General features: G+C 40.7%; 1 protein-coding gene across 2 annotated transcripts in view; it reads right to left on the bottom strand.

Moving 5' to 3' along the window:
- Nucleotides 1-4416: 4416 nt before the first annotated feature.
- GAS7 (growth arrest specific 7) overlaps nucleotides 4417-21139 on the bottom strand; it is a 142687-nt gene continuing 125964 nt past the window's right edge. For both annotated transcript variants that reach the window (XM_035104613.2, XM_035104614.2), the window contains exons 10-14: nucleotides 18755-18883; nucleotides 18082-18205; nucleotides 16227-16306; nucleotides 15624-15722; nucleotides 4417-15231 (exon numbers count right to left, since the gene is read on the bottom strand). In XM_035104613.2, the coding sequence (XP_034960504.1) occupies nucleotides 15118-15231; nucleotides 15624-15722; nucleotides 16227-16306; nucleotides 18082-18205; nucleotides 18755-18883 (546 nt within the window). In that variant the 3' untranslated portion in view covers nucleotides 4417-15117. The remainder of the gene's footprint in view (nucleotides 15232-15623; nucleotides 15723-16226; nucleotides 16307-18081; nucleotides 18206-18754; nucleotides 18884-21139) is intronic.

The following is a 21139-nucleotide window of genomic DNA, read 5'->3' as shown; positions in this document are numbered from 1 at the left end:
AGTTTGGGGGTGCCTGCTGTAGCCCAATAACTGGGGGGGCACAGATTCCCTGCTCCTGCTGTACTAGATGATTGTGCTGATTCCATAGGGATTGGGGTTGAAGTCCAACAATCTGCAGAGGGTCACAAGTTCCACACTGCTACTTTAGCAGAAGCTGTTAGACTCTCTGGCAAGCTGCATTTTTGCTTTCTCGTGCATCTGTAATCTTTTCCTGTTTATCGGGAGGGGTTGGAGTTGGGAAATCAAGTGACCTTATATAATCAAATCCAAGAGGCCAGGTGAAAATAATATTTTGGGCTACTTCAACTGATTGCAAACTGTATGGTGGAAAAAAACTGCAACTGTATAAATCAGCAGTTTTAATCTTTGAAACTGCTGTTATTTATCCATGAACTAGACTGATGATGTTTATCTTGTTAGAGCGAGGGCTCCACCTATCCAAATCAAACAACCATCCATCTCATTCATTTTTCAAGAAAATAAAAGGGTGCCCTCATTTTTCTTTATATCATCCCATAGCAGATATATCCCTTAAGGAAGCAGGTACAAAACCTGCACATAATAGCCTCATTTTGCATTGCATGTGTGGTCAGAATTTTAGGGAGAGAAAGATTGTAGCGTCCTGTTTACTCTGACTCATGGACGAGATAAAATCTGCCCCAATAACACTTTAGGTCTTTAAAATTGCTCTTTACTACTCAAAGCAAGAATAATAAAGAGCCAAAAAACCACTTGATTTTATTTGCTTTGCATATTATCTGCAAGACTTCACAAAAGGTGAATTTCCCACATGGAAGTGACTTCTGTATAGAAAACTGCATGATGTGACCTTTATGAAACAGAGTACCGTGGTCTTATGGAATGCAGGCCATTTTACAGCCCTAGATCCACCCAACTCTGGTTCCTTTTTATGATGCATGTAACTCTTCCAAGAGCATACATTCATGCTATCATAGGATACTACCAAAAAGTACCTTCCATGGCAGGCCAAGTGACATATCAACTGAATCCATGTAAGTAAAGCCATCATAGATACCAAATACGATACCTAAGGTAAAAGCTTTCTCATGCAACACATTACTTCAGAAAACTATTTGTTATTGTTATTTGTACTATTAAGTGTAAAAACACTTGCAAAACAAAGTGCTGCAAAATAAAAGTTAATTCCTGCACAAAACTGAAATATCACGCAAATTCTAAATTTTGTACAAATTCAGGATTTGGAAATTTCCCAGAGCCAACTGATGGCTCAGGAACCAAGATAACATTTTGCAAACCATATTCACGTTTTTTTAAAAAAGTTCTAATTGGTTGTAATAATCAACAATCTTCTACAGATGCCAACAGAGTCTGCTGGCTTTTACTGCCTAGTTTGATGAATTCAGACTGCAAAGATAAAAAAACCCAGCACATAAAACTCAAAAAATGCCTCATTTTGTGCTCTGCGTAACCTCAGGGATCTCCTCTTCTCATATGAACCAGCCTTGACCATGTGGCTGCATCTGAAGGGACACAGTATTTCATCTTTGACTGGGACACGGTCTCTAGGATGCTTTTGGCTATGAGGCTGCTAGAATGAACATGAGGTCACCAAGGCCAAACAAGTAAACAAATTATACTAGAAGGAGTAATTTAGGCATCCTTCCACAAACAATTCCTTAAAAGTAAGAGGCATAATCTATCTCTAATGCCAAAATCAAGTCATGGTTCTGTAAACAGAGTTACAATTTATACTGAATCTTCAGAAGATGGAGCATTTGGTTTGCAAAGTTAGAAAACAGGGCATAAAGAGTCAAACTGAAGTTAGAAGTGCATACCTTCAATGACACGCATGGAAAAAGTCAAATTATTACAAACAGAAAGAAGTGTTCTCTAATTCCACAGGAATCTGCAACTTTGGTATAAACATACAGAAATGGCTGTTTTTTAAAGCAATATAAAAGCTGCCCCAGTGTACAACAGTAAATGAAAGGAGGTTTTACCCAGTACTGGTGAGGGTGGGAAGAGAATTTGTAATTATTTCTAGTAATGCCATATGTCAAGGATGATTCAAACTGGAGAATATGAATGCAGAAGAGTAATACTTTAGATATGTTTTGAATTCTCCTTTGTAACACTCAGAAGAGAAGCAGAGCAACCTAATACAGTCACACCTCAGTTTAAGTATGCTTTGAGTAATTTCAGTTACCTCATGTTATTAGAAGCTTCTGGAAACATCTGTGTAGTAAATGTTTGCTGGTTGCTCTGTTGATACAGCAGCAGCAGCAGCAGCAGCAGCAGCAGCAGCAGTAGCAGTGGCGGCGGTGGCGGTGGCGGCGGCTCTATGTACAATTGGCTGGGGTCCTAGAAGTGGCCAGTGGATCTCTAGGCCCCTCAGAAAGTTTGAACCATGGGCCGGTGCCCCCCTTGTCCCCACCCCTACCCCCGCCGGCTTGTATTCTGGAGTCTAGTTCTAAATCAGTATCTGTGACTGACCTTCAACTGTCCCAGTTCCAGTGTGGCAAATTACCGGTAAGCGGCTCTTTGTCATCCTGCCTTTTTAGCTGAGCAGTTTAATAGCAAATCCTATCAGGAAGCTGTGGATGGCTTTCTGCACCTTAGGGACCAGTCTTCCCCTAGTAAATGTCTCCTACCCAGCCATATCCTCAATTAGAATTCACCACATGAGTCTTGGCCATTGCAAAATGAGTTCTCCGTCCCCTGCTGTTGAACACTATTTAATGTGAATCGTGGTCACTACATGATGGCCCCCAGCTGACACTGTGAATTGTAACAGACAATGAAGCCACTGGGTAAGAAACTCACTGCCAGGGTACCAATCCCCTCGGCAAATATAATAATCTGAAGAGCAATTACTCCCCGTTTTTGAAGGGCAGAAGACTCCTTCTCCAGACTCTCTGTTCAGAATATTTGACAAAACGCAGAGGCCTCTAAGGAATTTATTTCAGAATTGCCAGTTTGGAATAATTGGCTGTAAGCCGGAGGAAGGTCTTATGTGCACGCATAGACACTCACACACACACTCACACACTTCAGCTTACCTTACATCCTTTTCTCACTGCAACTTCATAATCCATTTAATTTCAAGATAATACTCTACAGAAGCACAGCTGCTGTGTTCTTTACTGATTTGCTGACATTGTTATTATTATTATTAAAATTTGTATACTGTCCTATACCTGCAGGTCTCACCGTGGTTGCAACATAAAAACACGATATAAAAACACAAAATACATAACAAAAACAAAATCAACCCAGTCCGAGAAATGTCATTCCCTGTAAAACTCAGCAGGGAGGCAGACGGTGGCAAAACTATAATATGACGACTCTACTGGTCATTGGCTTTGGTTCCACTTACTGTCGGTCTCCATGCTTTCCACCTGAACAGTAAATACCACAGTTTCTATGAGTAACAACTCATGTCTGAGGCAACAATCTACCCTTAAGAACTTCTGAGGTAAAGCAGAAGAATATCCTCTGCTCAGCCAGATCTTGCCTTCCTGGCTGCTGTAGAAACTGCTGCTAGTTAAAAACCTACTCACAGGGCTGGTAGCAGTTTTTATTCCCCCCCACCCACCCACCCCCGAAGAAACCCTAACACATTGTTAACCAGGTGGGTCTATGGAATGCCTACTAAAATATACAAAATATAGATGAACTACTAGACAATGTGTACATCAAGTATAGGTGGGTTTTGCAGATGACACTGTAATGCAAAATGACACTGAAACATGTTTCTGCGTGACAGGAAAAGGAAGTTTTCTTTACCGTGGATTTCTGTTTTCTGAGTTTCCTGTGCGATAGTCCTCAACCTCGGGGTGGCGCCTTGCCTTGGAGCATTGTAGGCAGGGTCAAGTTTCGATGATCAAAGATGCCTTCACAAGGAAACAGCAGTCACTTTTTAAGGTGCCAGAGATTTCAGACCAAAGGCTGTCTTTCCTTGGAGGTCTTTTTTAAACAGAAGTTGGATGGCCATTTGTCAGGGATTCTTTAGCTGTGATTCTTGGATTGACATACTTGGGACCCACGTGAAATAAAGCCTAGCTTCACCCCTGCCTTTAGGTTCCTTCCAACTCTGCAACTCTATGATTATATGACCTCAACACCTTATTTTGTGACACCACTGGGTCAGCTTAACAGAAAAAGGAGCTGATAGCACGCTTTCTGCTGTGTTGCAGCGTCACCACTGCAGATGGTGAAAGGGTATCATTACTCAGCAACTGACTTAATAGGGTCCGATAGGGTCCGTCTGTTCCTATTCATTTAAATACTGCCTCCTTGCGTCCTGATGCATGCTAATTCTTTTCTATGTGCTGATGTGCGCATGTACATAATCATGTGGATTAATTCAAGTGTGAAGTGGTCACAGAAATCCTGCTGCTTATTAGTAAAAAGTAACAGTTCAATAACACAGAATTTAATGGACTGTACAGTTTATTTTACATGAGATGAGACAAAGCTTTTCAAGTGCATAATACAAACTTGCTGAAATAGAGGAAAGTACAAAGTTTATGGAAATGTTTGTACATAAGACGGAAAAAAATGTATAGCAAATACCTTCAACATTTAAGGGCTAGATCTGTAAATGGGGTAAATCAGTGCAACTCCAGTGATATTAACATTTAAGAGACATACCTGAACTGACAACAAGGCCCTTAAATTTTAACGAGTATTTATTTACCTCTTCAGCTGCAGCGTTTTAGTCATACAATTGCATGGGACAAAAAAAACCACATTAACAGTTTTCACAATGATTAAAGGCTCACTGTTGTTATTGATACACAGAGCTTACAGTAGAATTAAGTTTTTTAAATGTCTAGTAAGCCCAAAAATCTGCAGCTAAGTATTATTACAAAGTTCAAAGCCATTACTGCTGGCAGAGGAAACATTTTACTGTAAAAATTTAGAAAGTGTTTAGTAAAAGGTACAGGATAAAAAGACGAGATAAGCAATGCCATTTTTTAAAATCTCTCTTTTTTAAAAAAAAAAACTGCTTTGGGGAGAGCTAGTTGCTGGCCAGATCTGCCCTCCAAATCTATTATATCTGCAGATCTGAATTGTGCACTTTCAATTTACTCATGGATGGTAAGAAACAAATACAATCTGAATTTGCTTATCCATATAGCCTGTGATAAGCCTACAGTGTTTGGAAACACAAGTTTTGATAACAGGGAGTGTTGCTTTCATAAGCCTACTCTGACATGGGAGACATGCAGTGAATTCAGATTCACTGGGAAAATAAACAACCGAATACAGGTAACAGAAATTTTAGTGTACACCAATTTTGGAAAGGAACACAAGGATATATTTGCCAGAATTCAAAGTCAACCATCACAGTTAAAAATGTTTAAGGCTGCAATCCTATGCACATATCTTGGGAGTACTTCCTTCTGAGTAAACATGCATAAACTGCAAGCTCCATTGATTGCAACCAAACTTAAATTCACTTGCCAGCCACCATCATTTCCTTGCTCTGCAATAAACATTATTGCTACTACATAGAAATGATGAATTGGGTACTCAAACACTGAAGGTAGTCTTGAGTTTTTCTGCTAACCGTATTCAATGCACATTAGGGTCAACTGATTTGAAAATATTGACAGAGTGAAATTACTACTGTCTATAAACCCCAAACACCCAAAAGGTTCATTACAATTTCCATTAAAAGCATCCTCTTCACTTGTAATGCTTATGTAACAGAACCACTAGAGAAGAACATCAGTTTGAAACAAATGCTTGGAATCGGTCTGTTTAAATGTTACTGGGCACTCACTCAAAACATGGCACAACCTAGGGCAAAAAAGGCCCTGCACCACTTCTTCAAGGAGTGTTATGGGATTTCCCACTAGCATTAATACTGTAAAAAGTCCTATATTAAAAGTGGACTATATTAAAAGTGGACTATGCACTAAGAAATGTAAAATCTAATAATCTGAGGTGGATTTGTAATCTTTAAAATATTATTTTGCTACTGGTATTCAAAATGCCCAAACTGGTTGTGCTTTAGAGTTACAGCAAGACCTTGCTGGAGTTTGCTTGTGATAAGAGCAGCAAAGGAAAATAGACACACACACACCCCAACACAACTGAAAATATGTCTGTTCTTTACATCCCTTCTAGATTAAAACCAATCTTATCCAAAATATTTTAACTTAATACAAGTTGGGGGATTTTTTTTTATTTCTCTTCATTTCCAATTCTCTATGCTTCCAAAACATTGCCCCCCCCAGCCACACTAAGGTTCTTCTTATTTTTTATTTTACATGGTTCAAATGTTAGAACAAGAGCATTTAGCTAGATTTAAACAGTATTTGGCATCGTGACGTGCATAAGGGCTAAGAAAGTATTGGCAAGATCCGTATCTTGCTGAAATCAATGGCATACCATTGGTTTTCTGGATCACACCATAAACAAACCAAGACAGCTGAGCAGAGAACATATCATAGAAAGGAGCCACCATATCACAATGAATTATGCAGAATACACAGCAGAGGCTCAAGACGAGCTTGCTGTATACTAAATTTCCAAGCACTTTAAAAAATTGTAGTTGCCTAAATAGACTTAAAAAAAAATCCTGATAGCAGGTGGAGGGTTTTCAGGAAGTGTAGGGAGAAACTTGGAAATGTGACAAAAATTGTTGTCTGAAATTAGACCACAGCGAAGTATTCTGAAGCATGTATGAGTGGGCACAGAATAAATGGACATCATACTAAACATCACTGCCATGTAAGTTGAAGTCCCAGTCATATGGGAATGTCAAGTTTTGGGGTGCAGTGTTCTTTGTTCCATAGCAATTAGGGATAAAAGAACTATTGTCTTGCTCCGCAATGAACAAAGGCTGCAAGACTCTCAAAACATCACCTTAACAGACGTACACAACCATTAGTTCTACAAACACATTGGTTGACTTGCTTATACGAAAAATGAAGGAAGCTAGAGTCACAGAGAAGTCAAGCAGGAGAACCCCATGCAAGATCAGCAAAATGTAAAATACATGCAGTGCCACCTCCAGGCACAGTGTATGGTTACATAGTGCTAAATGTGAGCGTGTACACTAGTCAAATTGCTGGGAACCTTTTAAGCTTTTGCCTGCAGATGCAACTGCATGCTATGCCTCTGAGGTTAAAAAAATCCACTGTAACACACCTTACTAGGTATCATGATTTATGGACAGGATCTGAGAGACATCACCTTTGGTGCAAGTACTGATAGAGCACAACCAGTTCCGAGTTCATGCAACCAACAAATGTTCACTGTTGGAGACATACTGAGCTCAAGGTATTGGACCGGACAAAGTTCACTTATTTACACTATTCACATATCTTTATCCACATTATATACACAAGTACTGACACTCCTAAATAGAGGCCATATCTGCACTACAGATTTCAACCTGTCTGACAGTCGTCATTCGCTCTTCCTAGGTAAGCCTGGGAACTGTACTTCTGAGGTGACGACTAGACATAGCTCTAACAGAGAATTCTCCATAATTTCACCTAACTATATTTTCCAGGACTCTTTGGAAGAAGATATCACTTTTAATCTAGCACAACAAAATCACTATTTATTTCTAATGGAAATATGTACCATGTGTAGAAGCTTCCCACTCAACACTTCCCAAAGAGGGATTATTTTAGATGCCCGATCCCCCCACCTCCACAGCTGTTGTTGCAGTTATGGGGGGGTGGAATCCTTGCAAGATGCATATTTTGTTATTTCCCTGCTTGATAACAAATCTGGGGCATCATGGATACACCTGTGCTACACTTCCCCATGCCCCACTGTATCGTGTAGTAATATCCTAGTCAGCCTCTAAATTCTATAGGTCTGCTGAATTAATTTGTAAGCAAAAAAAGGGGGGATCAAAAGGGAGCTTATGATCAGCAGCTGCCAAACAAACTTAAATCAGTTATCGGTATCCTGAGTGTTTCATGCCAAGTAGCAGTGCAAGCTAAATCTACACGATGTTTTAAGAATCATTTTTGTCCCTCCGCTCCTTTCAAAATGGTTGCCTGCTCATTTCATCGGATGTTCTTTCGTACTTGTATTCTCAGGTTCATGCCCTTATGCCCATCTGTCACATTTCCCCCTACTCCCACCTTTTAAAGATGGAAATGTAAGCCCTTTTGTGCTCATAGCCATCCTTACGATGGCACTTCTGTGCTGTTTTCACATCAGAGCCTGGATAATAAGGGAGCACTGGATCAGAATGCAGCTGTGAAGGCAGCCCAAGTAGCATTGTTAAGCAAAGCCTAGAACAAGCCTGCATTGTCTGTGACAGAAAATAGCAGAAAAAATTGCTTTCCCTTCCCATTTCACATTATACAGAGGCTGGGCAGCTGGCAAAATTCTGAACTCGATGTAGGAAAAAGTACACGACAGAACAACAGATGTATGAGAAGGAATCCAGAATTTTTATAGTGACTTCATCCCTGTTGTAGGGGAGGAAAGGGGGTGGGGAAATCAAAAATAGTAGGATGACTGTATAGAACTTGAGCTTCTCCACAGTTCACAAAATGGAGCTTATGGAGGATATACTCTGAAAGCATATGGAATGGTCCTGAATGCCTAAAAACACCAGGGCAGGCATTGAAGCAGGGATTTAGCAGGTCTTAGGAGACCTTGTGTTTATGAAAACATTGCAACCTTAATAAAACAATAATACTAACTGCAGAGTAAGACCTACTTTACAAAGGGCTTACCTCTGAGTAAATGCATAGATTTGTTCTGTAAAAGATTACATCTAGCAGCGAGAGTAAAGCTATGTCTTAAGAACAGGTGGCATACAAAACTGGTATGTTCCTGAATAAAGTCAATGAGATTCTACAACAATTCTGAAGAGACAGGTGCCCCAGCAGAACAAAGGGTGTGTGAGAGAAATATAGCAGCAGCAGATGGCTACACAAGGATGTCTGGCATGGAAGACAAGCACTGTGCTTAGGTTTTATTCATAAACTATGGATAATCTTTTAACTTATTGGGCTGTATTCAATTACAACATCCTATCAGATCAAGGATTTCCACTTGTACAATGGGTGAACTCCCCTTCCCCCCATGCCCTCCCCAAATCTGCTCAAGATCACTGGGGGAACCCCAAGAACAGATTTATGGGATGTACAGTGGAAGGAGAGTGGAGAACATTCTGTTGCACAAAGAGGAAACTTTGTGCGGGAAGAACAAGATACTATGTTGGATTCCACCCAATGGGGGGACGGGACATTTTGGATTGCAAAATCAAACCAATTCTCAGCCTTCCTTATTTAAATACAAAGCTTGTCATACCACCTTAAGTTAGCCCAGCTCCACCCACCAGTGATCACAGCTGTTGTTGTTGTTTTTGTTGTTGTTGTTGTTGTTGTTTAAGGATAATATCAACAGTGTGTACAGATAGGGCAGAGCCAAAGTAACATAACCACTATGGCACAGTGAACTTTCAGGTAAGCAACTCTGCAAATTAAATACTAACTACTTGGTATCTAAAATATGGAAGATCACAAACTGTTGTTTACAAAGTCAAGATAGGAGGCCTTCTTGACAGATGACATTACAAACACTACACAAGTCAGGAGAAATGAAACAAAACAATGAAAATAGTAGAGCCAGTGCAATAGAGCAGATTAGGACAAGCCTGACATCTAAGCAAAGCCCAGGAGATTTGTATTGAAAATGTAATTATTGTATCTGGATATTGCCAAGTGAAGCCAAAATGACACTAAGCATGTACAAAGGGGAGGTAGCAAAAGATTATGGAACCTCAGGTTTCAGCAGTAGAAATAGCCTTTAGCAAATGGCCCAATGAAAACTGAGCATGCTCAGTGGTCACAAAATGCTAACTGGTGCTGGGGGCGGGGGGGGGGGGAAGAGAATGGAAATTCAGGGGGAATGGAATTGAGAATCCTGAACATTTTGCTGCAGGTCCTGCTTGTTAATTCATATTTTCATCCAAGCATTGGTTTATACCAGGGATAGATTTGAGCAAATCTAAAACTATGCAACCCCTGTGGGCCCCTTTGAGAGGTGGGTGGGCCTCCTCCCTTTCAGTCACCTATTAGGTGATTTGCCAACATATAAAGAATCCCATTTCTTCCTTTGTTGCCTGGCTTGAAATCAAGTTATGCCCACAAACAGCTACTGAAGGTAATGGGGCCCTTTATATGCCCAGCTGTCCTTTGTCAACAACAAATTGTTGCTGTTTTTTGTGTTGAATATATGCTATATGGAAAATTATAGAGTTACCAGGTATCTAAAGCCATTTGCACATAACAAAATATGTATTTTATCAAAGTACATCCAGGGTTTTTTTCCTTTAAATTTTTTTGGGGCCCCCAAGAGAGTGGGGCCCTAAGCTATAGCTTGTTTTAGCTTATATGTAAATCTGGCACTGCTCACAAAGCACATGCCTGCTTCCTTTCCAAATGTAATTCCACTCTTTTTGTTACTGCAGGGTGACGGGAAAGGGCGCCAAATTGAAAAGGTGCCAAATTACACCAGCGACTGGAAAGGAAGAATCGTGAGCGCCCGAGTAAGAATGTGAACCTGATTATACCTTTTCACTTTGGCCCTGTGGGTACTGATTGCTTGTCCCATGCCTTCTGATTTCATATGCCAAACTCCAAACTACTCCACAACTCAAATAGGGAGAGGCCTGGCAGGCCTAATCACTTCTGTGGGTAAGAGGACCCCCATCACTGGCGAACACAGATTTGCTCTGGATATGCTCAGAGTTCCTGTTATAGTAACTGCCTGATGGCTTGCAGATTTGTTAATTCTTCAAACTGTGCTTAGGAGTGTTTTGTTTTATTTTAAACTGATTATCTCTTAGAACACACCTTTCCCAGAAAAGAAACTGGAGAAGTTAGAAAGAAATCCCCATAGAGCAATAAAACTCTCCTATGTGAAACTGGAAAACGGAACAAATCAGTTAGGACTTATTTCATATCGTTGAGTGTTGGCAAGTGTATAAGCCATGAGCCCTGTGTGTTAAAATGACATTGAGGATTAAGCAGCTAGAAAACAGATGCAACAAAAATTGGCTGTTCATGAATGGCTAATCTAATGAAAATTCAAGTTAAATATGAACTGATATAAAAGAAGAACCTGAAGCATGAATGGCACTTGCGAACCATCTCATGACTGCAAGTCATATAACAAATGTCATTTTTTTAAAATATAAAAATAGTAGGAATGTGATCTATAGCACCCAGAAAGCAAGGACATCCAGTGAGAACACTGAGATGGCACAGGAGTTCAACAGAGGCAATGAGGTTTTGAACTTCAATTAAAGAGAAAGAACACCACAAAATTGACATGCTGAATTTTTTTGTTGTTGGTCTTCTTTTAAAAGAGTACTATCATTTGAACAGCTCTCTCCTTTTAAGTTTTGAGCCCATAAGTTTAGATGAGACCAAAGCGCAAATCATAAAGCAGTACAGCAAAGAAAGTTTCTGAGGACAAGCCTGAGAGGAAACATGTTACACATAAAATGGCTGTCTGTTTACAGTGCTGCCTCGCAAGACGAATTTAATTCGTTCCGCGAGTCAATTCGTTTTGCGAAAAATTCTTGTGAATTGTGGTTTCCCATTGAAATTTCTTTTTTTGCCCCTAGGAACACATTCCTATAGGAAACCGCGATTCGCAAGACAAATTTTTCACAAAACGAATTCGTCTTGTGCGTCACCATCAGATCGCAAGACGCATTCGTCTTGTGAAAAATTCGTCTTGCAGGGCATTCGTCTTGCGAGGTACCACTGTATGGTGAAATGGTTGGGTGTAATGCTGTGATTGTTTCCACCAAAAGGCTTTCTTAAGTCATGAAAAGCAACCATCCATTGCATCAGGTAATGCAGAGAACCAGAAGAGCAAAGAAAGAGGCCATTTAATCTGTTCCTTGCCAACTAATTGTCTACTCAGGATTTGCAAATCAGGGGCAAGGAAAAGGCTCAGCAACCCCTTCTCCCACTCTGCTTGCCCCCCTCCTCTGTTTTAAGCCACCTATATCTAACTTTACATGGCAAAAGAGAGCTTTAAGGAGAACAAGGAAGGAGAAATGATGGTGTTAGAGGGTAGTACTAATGGCTTGAACCTAATGGAACCACCCACTCAAACCTTGGAACTCAATGGGTGCCACTTGGTGCAAGACAGAGATTTTAAAGTGCAAACAGGCTGTATCAGCCCAGAAGAAAAATGGAATTTGGTATACAAAAATAGTAAAACAAACAAACAAACCTAGCACAAGCATATTACCAATTACCTTATAGATCTGCCACATTACAAAAAGAGACTTCTAAATCAGTATATAATCTTTAGCAATGTCTGGGAGAGCTTGCTTTAAATGAGGTGGCTCCTCAAAGTAAAATTGGTAGAGCAGAGTGCAGTGTGATACCCCGACTCTGAAGAAAAAAAGAAGAAAGACACCAGTAACATGGAGATGGAGAATAATGGGTAGGTCACTACAGAACATAGAAAAATGAGACAATTCTTATTTGGTGCAAAGCAGCAGACACAAGAGAACAAAATCAGTCAGGTGCTGTTGAGTATTTACGGAGCAATGGCTTAAAATATAGTTTGAGAGATGGCGTGTTATTTTTAACAATTTGTGTGGGCAGTTTCACTTATGTTGGCTGATACCTGAGAACACACGTGAAGGAAAACGAGAGGACAAGGTCTATATCATGCAGGGAGCAGACTGCTAAACAGTGACAAGTGAGAAGGCCAGGAAAAGGCAAGTGAGGGATGCTCCAGACAATGGTTGAAGGATGCACAGAATATGGAAATATGACTCTGGTTTTCAAAACAGGAAAAAGAATTGAACGGATGCCTTGGAAATCTTTTTAATGCTGGGATCTGTCCAAGTCTCAATTTCCCCACACATACCAACAGGATAAATTGTTCTTTTTGCAACCTTGATGGTCAGTTTCTTGGGAGGGAAAGATGAAATGTGTTTCCTATTAGAAACCTGATGTTACACAGAAAGAGGAAAAAATGGTATTTCACTGGAAGCAAAGTAAGGGAAGACTATGCAAGAATGATCAAATTAGCTGAAGCTGTGTTGTAACTTATTGGGAGTTTGCTTGACAGCACCAAACAAAACAAAATGTCTCCTCTCTCACCTACACCTCAACCCACCCAGGCCAAAGTGAGCTCATGGAACTCCACTTATCTGCAACATTCAAAAAATAAAAACATTTATTCAGTGATTATGAGAAATCTGGTCGTAGTACTGACTTACGCATTCCAGTAAAAAGAATATTGGAATACTCAGGAAGGAAATAAAGGGCTATCTGCTCCTCACATTTGCTTATGACAGCTGATCAAACAAAACACTTGGCAGTATGAGGAATGAAAAGAGATCTGATAAACTCAAAGGGGAAATATTTGTTCTATATAAATACCAAGGCAAGACAAGACAAATGAAGAAAAAAGAGGGACAAAGAACACTGTGGTTCTTCTCCAACAGTTCTCGACATTTGGGACCTCAGGATCAATTGGGTCCATCGTCATTCATGTAAAGAGCTGCATTTCAGAATATTAGCTTCAGAATGCATATTTGGCCGGATTTATACAATCGTTTCTAATTTACTTGTGTTGATTTTTGGCTATCACCGCACGTTGGGAGCTACATGGAACTCCCTGAAAAGATTTAACATAGACTGATTTCCTTGTTTTAAAACGGCTGCCATGATGGAGGAGTTCAGGAGCCAAAGGCCTGTTAAATCCTCCCCAAAGAGCAGGTCCTACTTGAATGTTGCTGTGGCGTGATGCAACCAGAGAGCAATTGGATGAATCCACCTTTTGGGTAACTCATGTTTGAGGTAAGACACATTAGCTAGGAAGTTCTGCCATCTATATAGTCTGTAAACTCCTAAGTTATTTGGTGGAAAATAAAGCTCAAGCAATGCCTTAATTAATTTGATTTGGCTACAATCTTTCAAGGGAAGCATTCAAAATTTTCTTTGAAGACTACATCATCAGGGTCGTAATCACTATAGCCTTATTATCTATTCAATGGAGGACATCCTTTTCATTTGGAGAGTGTTGATAAATGTGTGCAATTCTCAGAACATTTCCTCAGGAATTGTCCCTGGCAAAGTCAAGGAGACCATGGGTGGGATTCATTGTCACGCTATTACAAATGTTCTGCCTACACAAGCATATCAGCTTGCCAGATGGAACAATCCCCCCCCTCCCACTGTGTTGTTCTGGGGGGCCCTTTTGCCTCCCAAGAACCAGACTTTGGGGGGTGCAGGAGGAGGAGATTGGGGGGGGGGAAGCCTTGCTGTAAAGCAGAAGCCCTTCTGCAGGGCATCCACTGATAGGGTTTATTAGATGAATCCCACCCATTCAGAGTAAGTGCCTTGGACTACAGTCAGTGAGTACCTGAGAGGGTTTATAGAAAAGGACCAACCCTTTCATAAGGTCACCAGACCTATTACCTCATTTTCTTTTGTACTGAAAAAGACACAATTTCACAGATGGCCTCACAACAGTCATGGGAGTCAGGATTTGTTTAAAAAAATACATATTGTACAGGCTTTACTGTTATCCTCACAACACCCCTGTGAGGTAGGTTAGCTTTATAAATTGTAAAGGGAGGACAAGAGCGGTTTCCTCAACCCCCCCCTCCCCATTCCCATCCAATTAAGTGGCAATATTCAGGAAGATCTCGCTCCTTCCAGAGTCATGTTCAAATTCACCAGTCTCGTTTGTTTGGCAGAGGCATATTGTGTCTTAGCATTGCTGTACAAACAGAGCATCATGCAAGGGCAGTAGCATGAGATAGTCAATCACAACTGAATAGCAAAACTCTCTTTGTACCAGAAAACAACCCCTGCAGCTTATCACGAGTGCGGCAACTGCTTGGCTGCTGGCAGCCCATTTTTTTGAAAGGAAGTATAAAGCGTGGCTTCTCAAACCTGGAATGTTCGATGTTTAAGGCAAAGCACAACAGGAAATGAAATAATGATCAAACATGACAGAAATAGTCCCTACAGGCAATAATAAATATATAAGGAAGCTGACAGCAGAACGTCTCTCTTTTCCCTACTCCTGAGGCTTTACAGAACTCTCTCGAACATGGCTGGGACAAGGAGCCCACCACTTACAACCAGTATCAGCAGTCTATATCTCCATATCCACGGGTCTGATATTACCGGTTTTGTGTTCTTTTACCCACAGTTCCCTGTCTTTGGCTGGATCCACTTTCTGAAGCAACTGATCCACGGGTTCTACTGTCTAAAAGACACAGAAACAACAGCAGTGTTACCATAAGAGCACCAAGGAATGCCTCATGAGACCTCCTAGCAAAACTAAACCACTTCCCCACCTCCTTCTCCCAGTTCTTCAGGTTTGTCTCCCCACTGTGCTCAGAACAACATTTCCAACTAGGCCTTGAGCTATTCCAAGGGTACCATTTTGAAAGAAGAGCAGACCACAGACATTACATCAAGGAGGGCAATGCGTTTTAATAGAGCCTTTGTTTTTTTTCAAGTCAGCTGTGGTACTTATGCCATTGTCTACACTGGAGGGCAAGAGTTTGGCGGGCTCAGTGCAACTCTAAGGCCTTAGGTTTACAAGGGCCAGCTGAAATGTTGTTTCAGAAAGGAGAAAAGGCCAAGCAGACTCACGCTTTGGTTGAACATATCTGTCTCGTGCCGCAACTGTGTATATTGACAAAGGTGCTGCCGAATCATCTCCACTCTCTCCACCTCTAGCCTCTCAAGCTCCTGAAAGGAAATAATAAAAGATCTTCATTAAAAGGGGATAAGGCTTGAACATCAAATGAAAGGTGAGATTGCTTTATGTGAACCACCAAGAATTTCTTAGTGACTAAGAACTTCACTATTGTTCTCTAAAGAATCCATCTGAAACGAGAGCATGGCTCAAACAAGAGTTGAAGCAGATGAGGGCTTTACCTGCTACTATAGCTCTACTATGAATACCCAATCGATAGTCTCTGTAATGAGCCCTCTCAGAATGCAGGGGCCACTGCAATGATGCACAGAACAGGAAAACTGTTGTGTACACAATGTATGCTGAATTTGCCAAGATAGCTTTTTAATATTTAATGTTTTACTTTGTTTTTATATATGCTGGAAACCACTCAGAGCTGGACCTGAGAATGTTGTGGCAAGATCAGGCATGGGCTGAACTTTTGATAACATTTACCAGATGGGCACTTATCACTGAAGTTTTGCAAACATAACATGGAGAGACCCAACATGACATACCAGAGAGGTGGTCACCATTTCTTCAAACCACTTTGACTGGGCTTGATTATACAGATCCACACAGCGCATGAGGTCATCTCCTGCAACACACAAAGCAAAGCAAAGAACAGTAAGTAACTTTTTTTTGCTCACCCTAAAGGGTACTTAGAAGTGAAAGTGCAGTTATCTATCAAGTTTCTACATGCAAGGTGTTAAGAACAAAGAGAATGTAGTGTAGCTAAACCAAACTCATTAGGAGAGAAGTGAGTGGTGATCTCTCCATCCTTAACAGGAGTGAAACATAGTTGTCAAACATATACTGCGGGCTCATCCAGCTGGACAGCATGCCTCACAACAGAGCATTTTTGTAAGACAAACACTGAGAAACAAACCAGTTCAGTGATTTCCTACCTCCCAGGTGTGTCCTCCTCTCCCTTCAAGGAAATCTCCCCAAGTTTCCCTGGCCACAGAGGCCAAGAGTCATGAAAATATTCACAGAAACTGTGTCATGGAACAAAGGGAAAAATATTGTTCCCCACTTTTTGAAATTTCAATTTCAATTGGACTGAGAAACAAAAGTACAGTTCAGTGATGAAACAAAATGGAGTTTTTGCCCCAAGGTTTGGATATTTATTTGCTATGTCAAATGGGCAATCCATGATTGTTTTATGGCTTCCCTTTGTTAAACTCTCTTTACTGGCCAGGAGTAGCTGTCAGGGAGGGACAAGTGGCACCATATACCTAATCTCCTTGCAGCAGAATTGCTGCCATGTACCAGAATGGTGCGGAGGTGCAGCAGGCCAGCAGTGATGTCAGAGCAGTGGGGGCACATGAGCAGAGCCAATCAAGCGCCCCTGCCTAGCCCTCACTGCTACCCTCATGTTGCAGCATGCTGGTAAGCAGCAGGAAAAGCTGCTGCTCTTATCAGTTTCAGTATGGATCATTCTAATGCTGCTACTACCTGAGACCCCAAATATTGTTTTCGAGTAGAACAAATGCAGAAGCAGACCCAGGCTAATGCTGTTTTTAAATCATATGATTTTTAAAGCAAGGTTTTTGAGTCAAGTAGTAGTGAATATCTCTCCTGCCATCTAGTGTACAAATCAGAGAGTATGTTTTTTATAAAATGCAAATTACATGGAATCACGAAGTGTTGAATGTAAAGAGCATCTCCACCGCTACTTTCTGCTAGTCACATATTTAACATAAATACAATAAAACAGAGGAAATGGACAAATATTATCACAGAAAGTCACATCACTCAACTAATCAGCTTCAAGGAGTGTTGCCAATTTGATATACTAAACTCCTGTCTGACTCTTCCAGTATTCCAAAGACCTGCATAATTGGTCACTTTTCCTTAATTGCTCTACATACTTTTCCTCCTCTCGTCTTTCAGATGTATGTAACAGTGGTCCGGGGGGGGGGGGGGAGAGAAGCTACCGTAAATCCTGGAACTTATCAATAGCACCTAAACCTTGGGGTGTCTGTAGTAAATATTTGTGATCTAACCAGAAGGAAGGAACTGTTATGAATTCAGTCCTGATCAACACCAAATGTTAAGATTCAGGGAGTTAGTCAGCCTTCCTCAACATAGTGTCCATCAGATGTTGTTGGAACACAACTGTTATCATCCTTGGCCATTAGCCATGCTGGCTAGGACTGATGGAAGTTGTAGTCCAACAACATCTGGAGGGCATTACATTGGGGAAGTGGAGTGAGCCAGGCAGCATTTGTGCTCTCTTTATTCTCTCACAAAATAGTGCTTCCTGAGCTTAAGTTTTCTCCTTAGCTAAAACAGCAGGGGCTCTGTTCCATCTAACTTTTTTTTACACCACTGTTCCCTGTCTTCTTAACACATGTTTTCCTCACTCACCAGCTTGGGTGGACTTCCGCCTAGCCTTCTTAATTTCCTCTTCTGTCTTGTTGCTAAGTTTTATCTCCAACTGCTGTGTTTTCATCTCTAAATCCTTTTGCCTCTCCGATAATGCTTTTCGGGCCTTGAAACAAAAAGAAATAACTATGAATTCCTCCTTAGCAGAAAAATAATACCCATTTGCCTCCTCTTTTTCATATTCCTCCCTCCCCCTTTTCAGAATTAATCACTGCAATATGGAACATATGCCCTTGTTGGAGGCCATGAACCTGGAACATAAACTATGAGACACAGAAATTCTTCCTCTTCTGTATGATAGTTTTAGGACCACAGAAAAGATTAAAGGTGCTCTTCAGAGTAGTTCTTCAGATGTGGCAACTATTAAATCATTAGGAATGCTGGACCAAACAACCTTTAAGTGCACAAGTAGATAATATCTACATTATGTTCATATGAGAAGTCAGCTACTTTGGCTTAATACAGGGCACGCTAAAAAGTTGCTGCATGAACTACAGGTACATGCACTTGTTTCTTCAAACCAAAATGGATTTGGCCGGGGAAGAAACATAAGCTATCGCCATTTGTTTCTGAAGGTGGCATTGCCAAGTTATCCCTAACCTTCAGGCAGCCCACTGACCCCCTCAAATGAACTCAACTGACTGCTTTGGCTTACCTTTTCCACGGATGCATACCGACTAACCAGCTGCTTCCTCAGGTCAGCAATGTGATGGTCATACTTCTTCATGTCTTTTTTGAAGTTTTCTCGGAAGTTGAGAAGGGGTTTCTCCACCTCTGCCTGGAGCTGAAACAAAGGGCACGGGAAATTTGGTTGAGGAAGGATTAATGGCTGATCATTGATACACCTCTATTTTGGCCATAATTCTTTCAAGGTAAAAAAATTTCTTCCAGCAGCACCTTAGAGACCAACTAAGTTTGTCATTGGTATGAGCTTTCGTGTGCATGCACACTTCTTCAAGGTGTGTGGCATAGGAAACTCCCAGTTTGCGTAGTGTGGGCGACACACTCTATTTTTATTTATTTGTTCATTCATTCATTCATTCAAGTTGAATCCCACCCATCCTTCTGAAGGAGTCCGTGCTGGCAAATACATCCATTATGGAACAATATAGGAATTTTTTTTAAAAAAACCCCAATTACAATTAAAAATATTTTCTCTTCCGCAGCATCTGGTGATCCCAGGATGCCAGAAGCACTATACTTCAAAAAATCAATTGGAATAGTAACAGCACCGGGGGAGAAAGTATTTTTAGCCCTGTCTCCAAGTTCTGTATTCCCGATTGAAATCTCCTCCTTGAAACTGCTATTATCCCCTCTCAGAGAAAAATACAGATGCTTGTAACAGTATTGTATTTCCACAAACAGGACTAGCAAGTGCAGGTGTGGGGGGGCATGTTCAAAAATAAGGTGCTAAATACCCTTTCCACTCAGCAACAGTGTGCCAGTCAAAATGCAGCACCTCCCAATTTAACAGAGGGGGGGAAGCTGGGAGATCTGACCATGGATTTCCCGGTCACATCTGTTTTGGCTCTCAAACACAACGATATCAGTACTGTCTGCAAAGTACTGTCTCAACTGTCTGACAGTACTGCAAAGTACTGTCTCAACCAACTGCAGGAACGAAAAAGGCAATTAGGGGAAGGACATTTCCACCCCAAGTCATGACTTAGATGCATGTGTACTACATACCCAGCCAAACACTGACTCAGTATATATTTCAGGTTTATTCAACATGTCTGCAACAACTGAAACCACGAAACAGGCAAAATTTGTCTGCTGTCTAATCTCTTAACAACTTGATCATGAGAAGGGCAGTTATTCAGCTAAATCAATAGTCTTGGGACTGCTGTGGATTCCTTCCAGGCACAGACTGATGAAAAAAGGTCACTTGAACTAATAGTTTTCTTTCTAAAGCAGTGCTGTGATAGCATTGAAGGTAGTTAATTTCTACCCATCCCAGATTTTCAAACTGAATACCGCCCCAGCACACATATTGCGCAGTACTCACACAACTCATACACTAAACTCCACCCACATTAACTGAGCTTGCAGCCTTGAGCGTTGTGATTCCAAGGAAACTGGCACATTTATCAGATGAAAACGGGAAAAAGTTATCTGCAGAACTTGTCTCTGTCAGAGGATATGCACCCATTAAGTGGTAATTCCACAATTTCTATTTTTCTGCTTATTTCTAAGCTGCTAACCTTTGAATAAGGATGCTTATTATTTTTAATCGAAAGTGCAATTCAGTGATAAATGCTTTCAAATCTCACTATTTTAATGCTTTAATCTCTTCCATGGGACTTGACTCATGGGACTTGAAAAGGATTAACTTTGGCTGGTTCAAGAATGGTATTTGCCCAGATATGGAAAGAGGATGCTGTTCCAACTAAGAAAGAGTGGCTGACTAAACTGATGGATTATGCCGAAATGGCAAAATTAACGGGTGTGCCAAGAAACCAAGAGAAACTTTTATTATTATTAAGGAGTGGGGAATATTTGTGGAATATTTGAAAAATCATGGTATGCAACTAAGTGCATTGGTAGGGTTAACTTAAATCAAGCAGTTAAAAGTATAATTAAGATTAATTGTAGAACAATTCAAAGATGGAGTAAAGTGGAAAATGCAGTGTTAAAAATTTAAATAAGAAACCACAAGGGGGGGGGAGCCTGACATGTATTTGTATTGGAAGTACAAGACTGTAAGATGTGTATTTGTAAACTTTTGAAAACGGAAAATATTTAATAAATAATAAAACCTTTGGCTGGTTCATGCCTAAAGTTTGCATGTGGTGCTTTCTTAGGAATCAATGAAGGGAGCACAGATCAAAGGCAGAGGACATGCTTTGAGTGCAAAAGGTTCAAAGTTCAAACCTAGGCATCCCCACTTTACAAAAAAAGGACCGCAGAACAGATTATTTAAGAGACCACTGCCAGCCAGAGCAAACAACAGTCTGGCCTGATGGAAGGCAGCTTCCTATTATCCAGCATTAGAGGACCACAGCAGTCATTTGCTTAAATAGCTTCTGATTTTGGGAAA

This window comes from Zootoca vivipara, chromosome 2, assembly GCF_963506605.1.
Source record: "Zootoca vivipara chromosome 2, rZooViv1.1, whole genome shotgun sequence".
Classification (NCBI taxonomy): Eukaryota; Metazoa; Chordata; class Lepidosauria; order Squamata; family Lacertidae; genus Zootoca; species Zootoca vivipara.
Note: the sequence above shows the minus strand (reverse complement) of the source record. Positions and strands in the feature narration are given on the sequence as shown.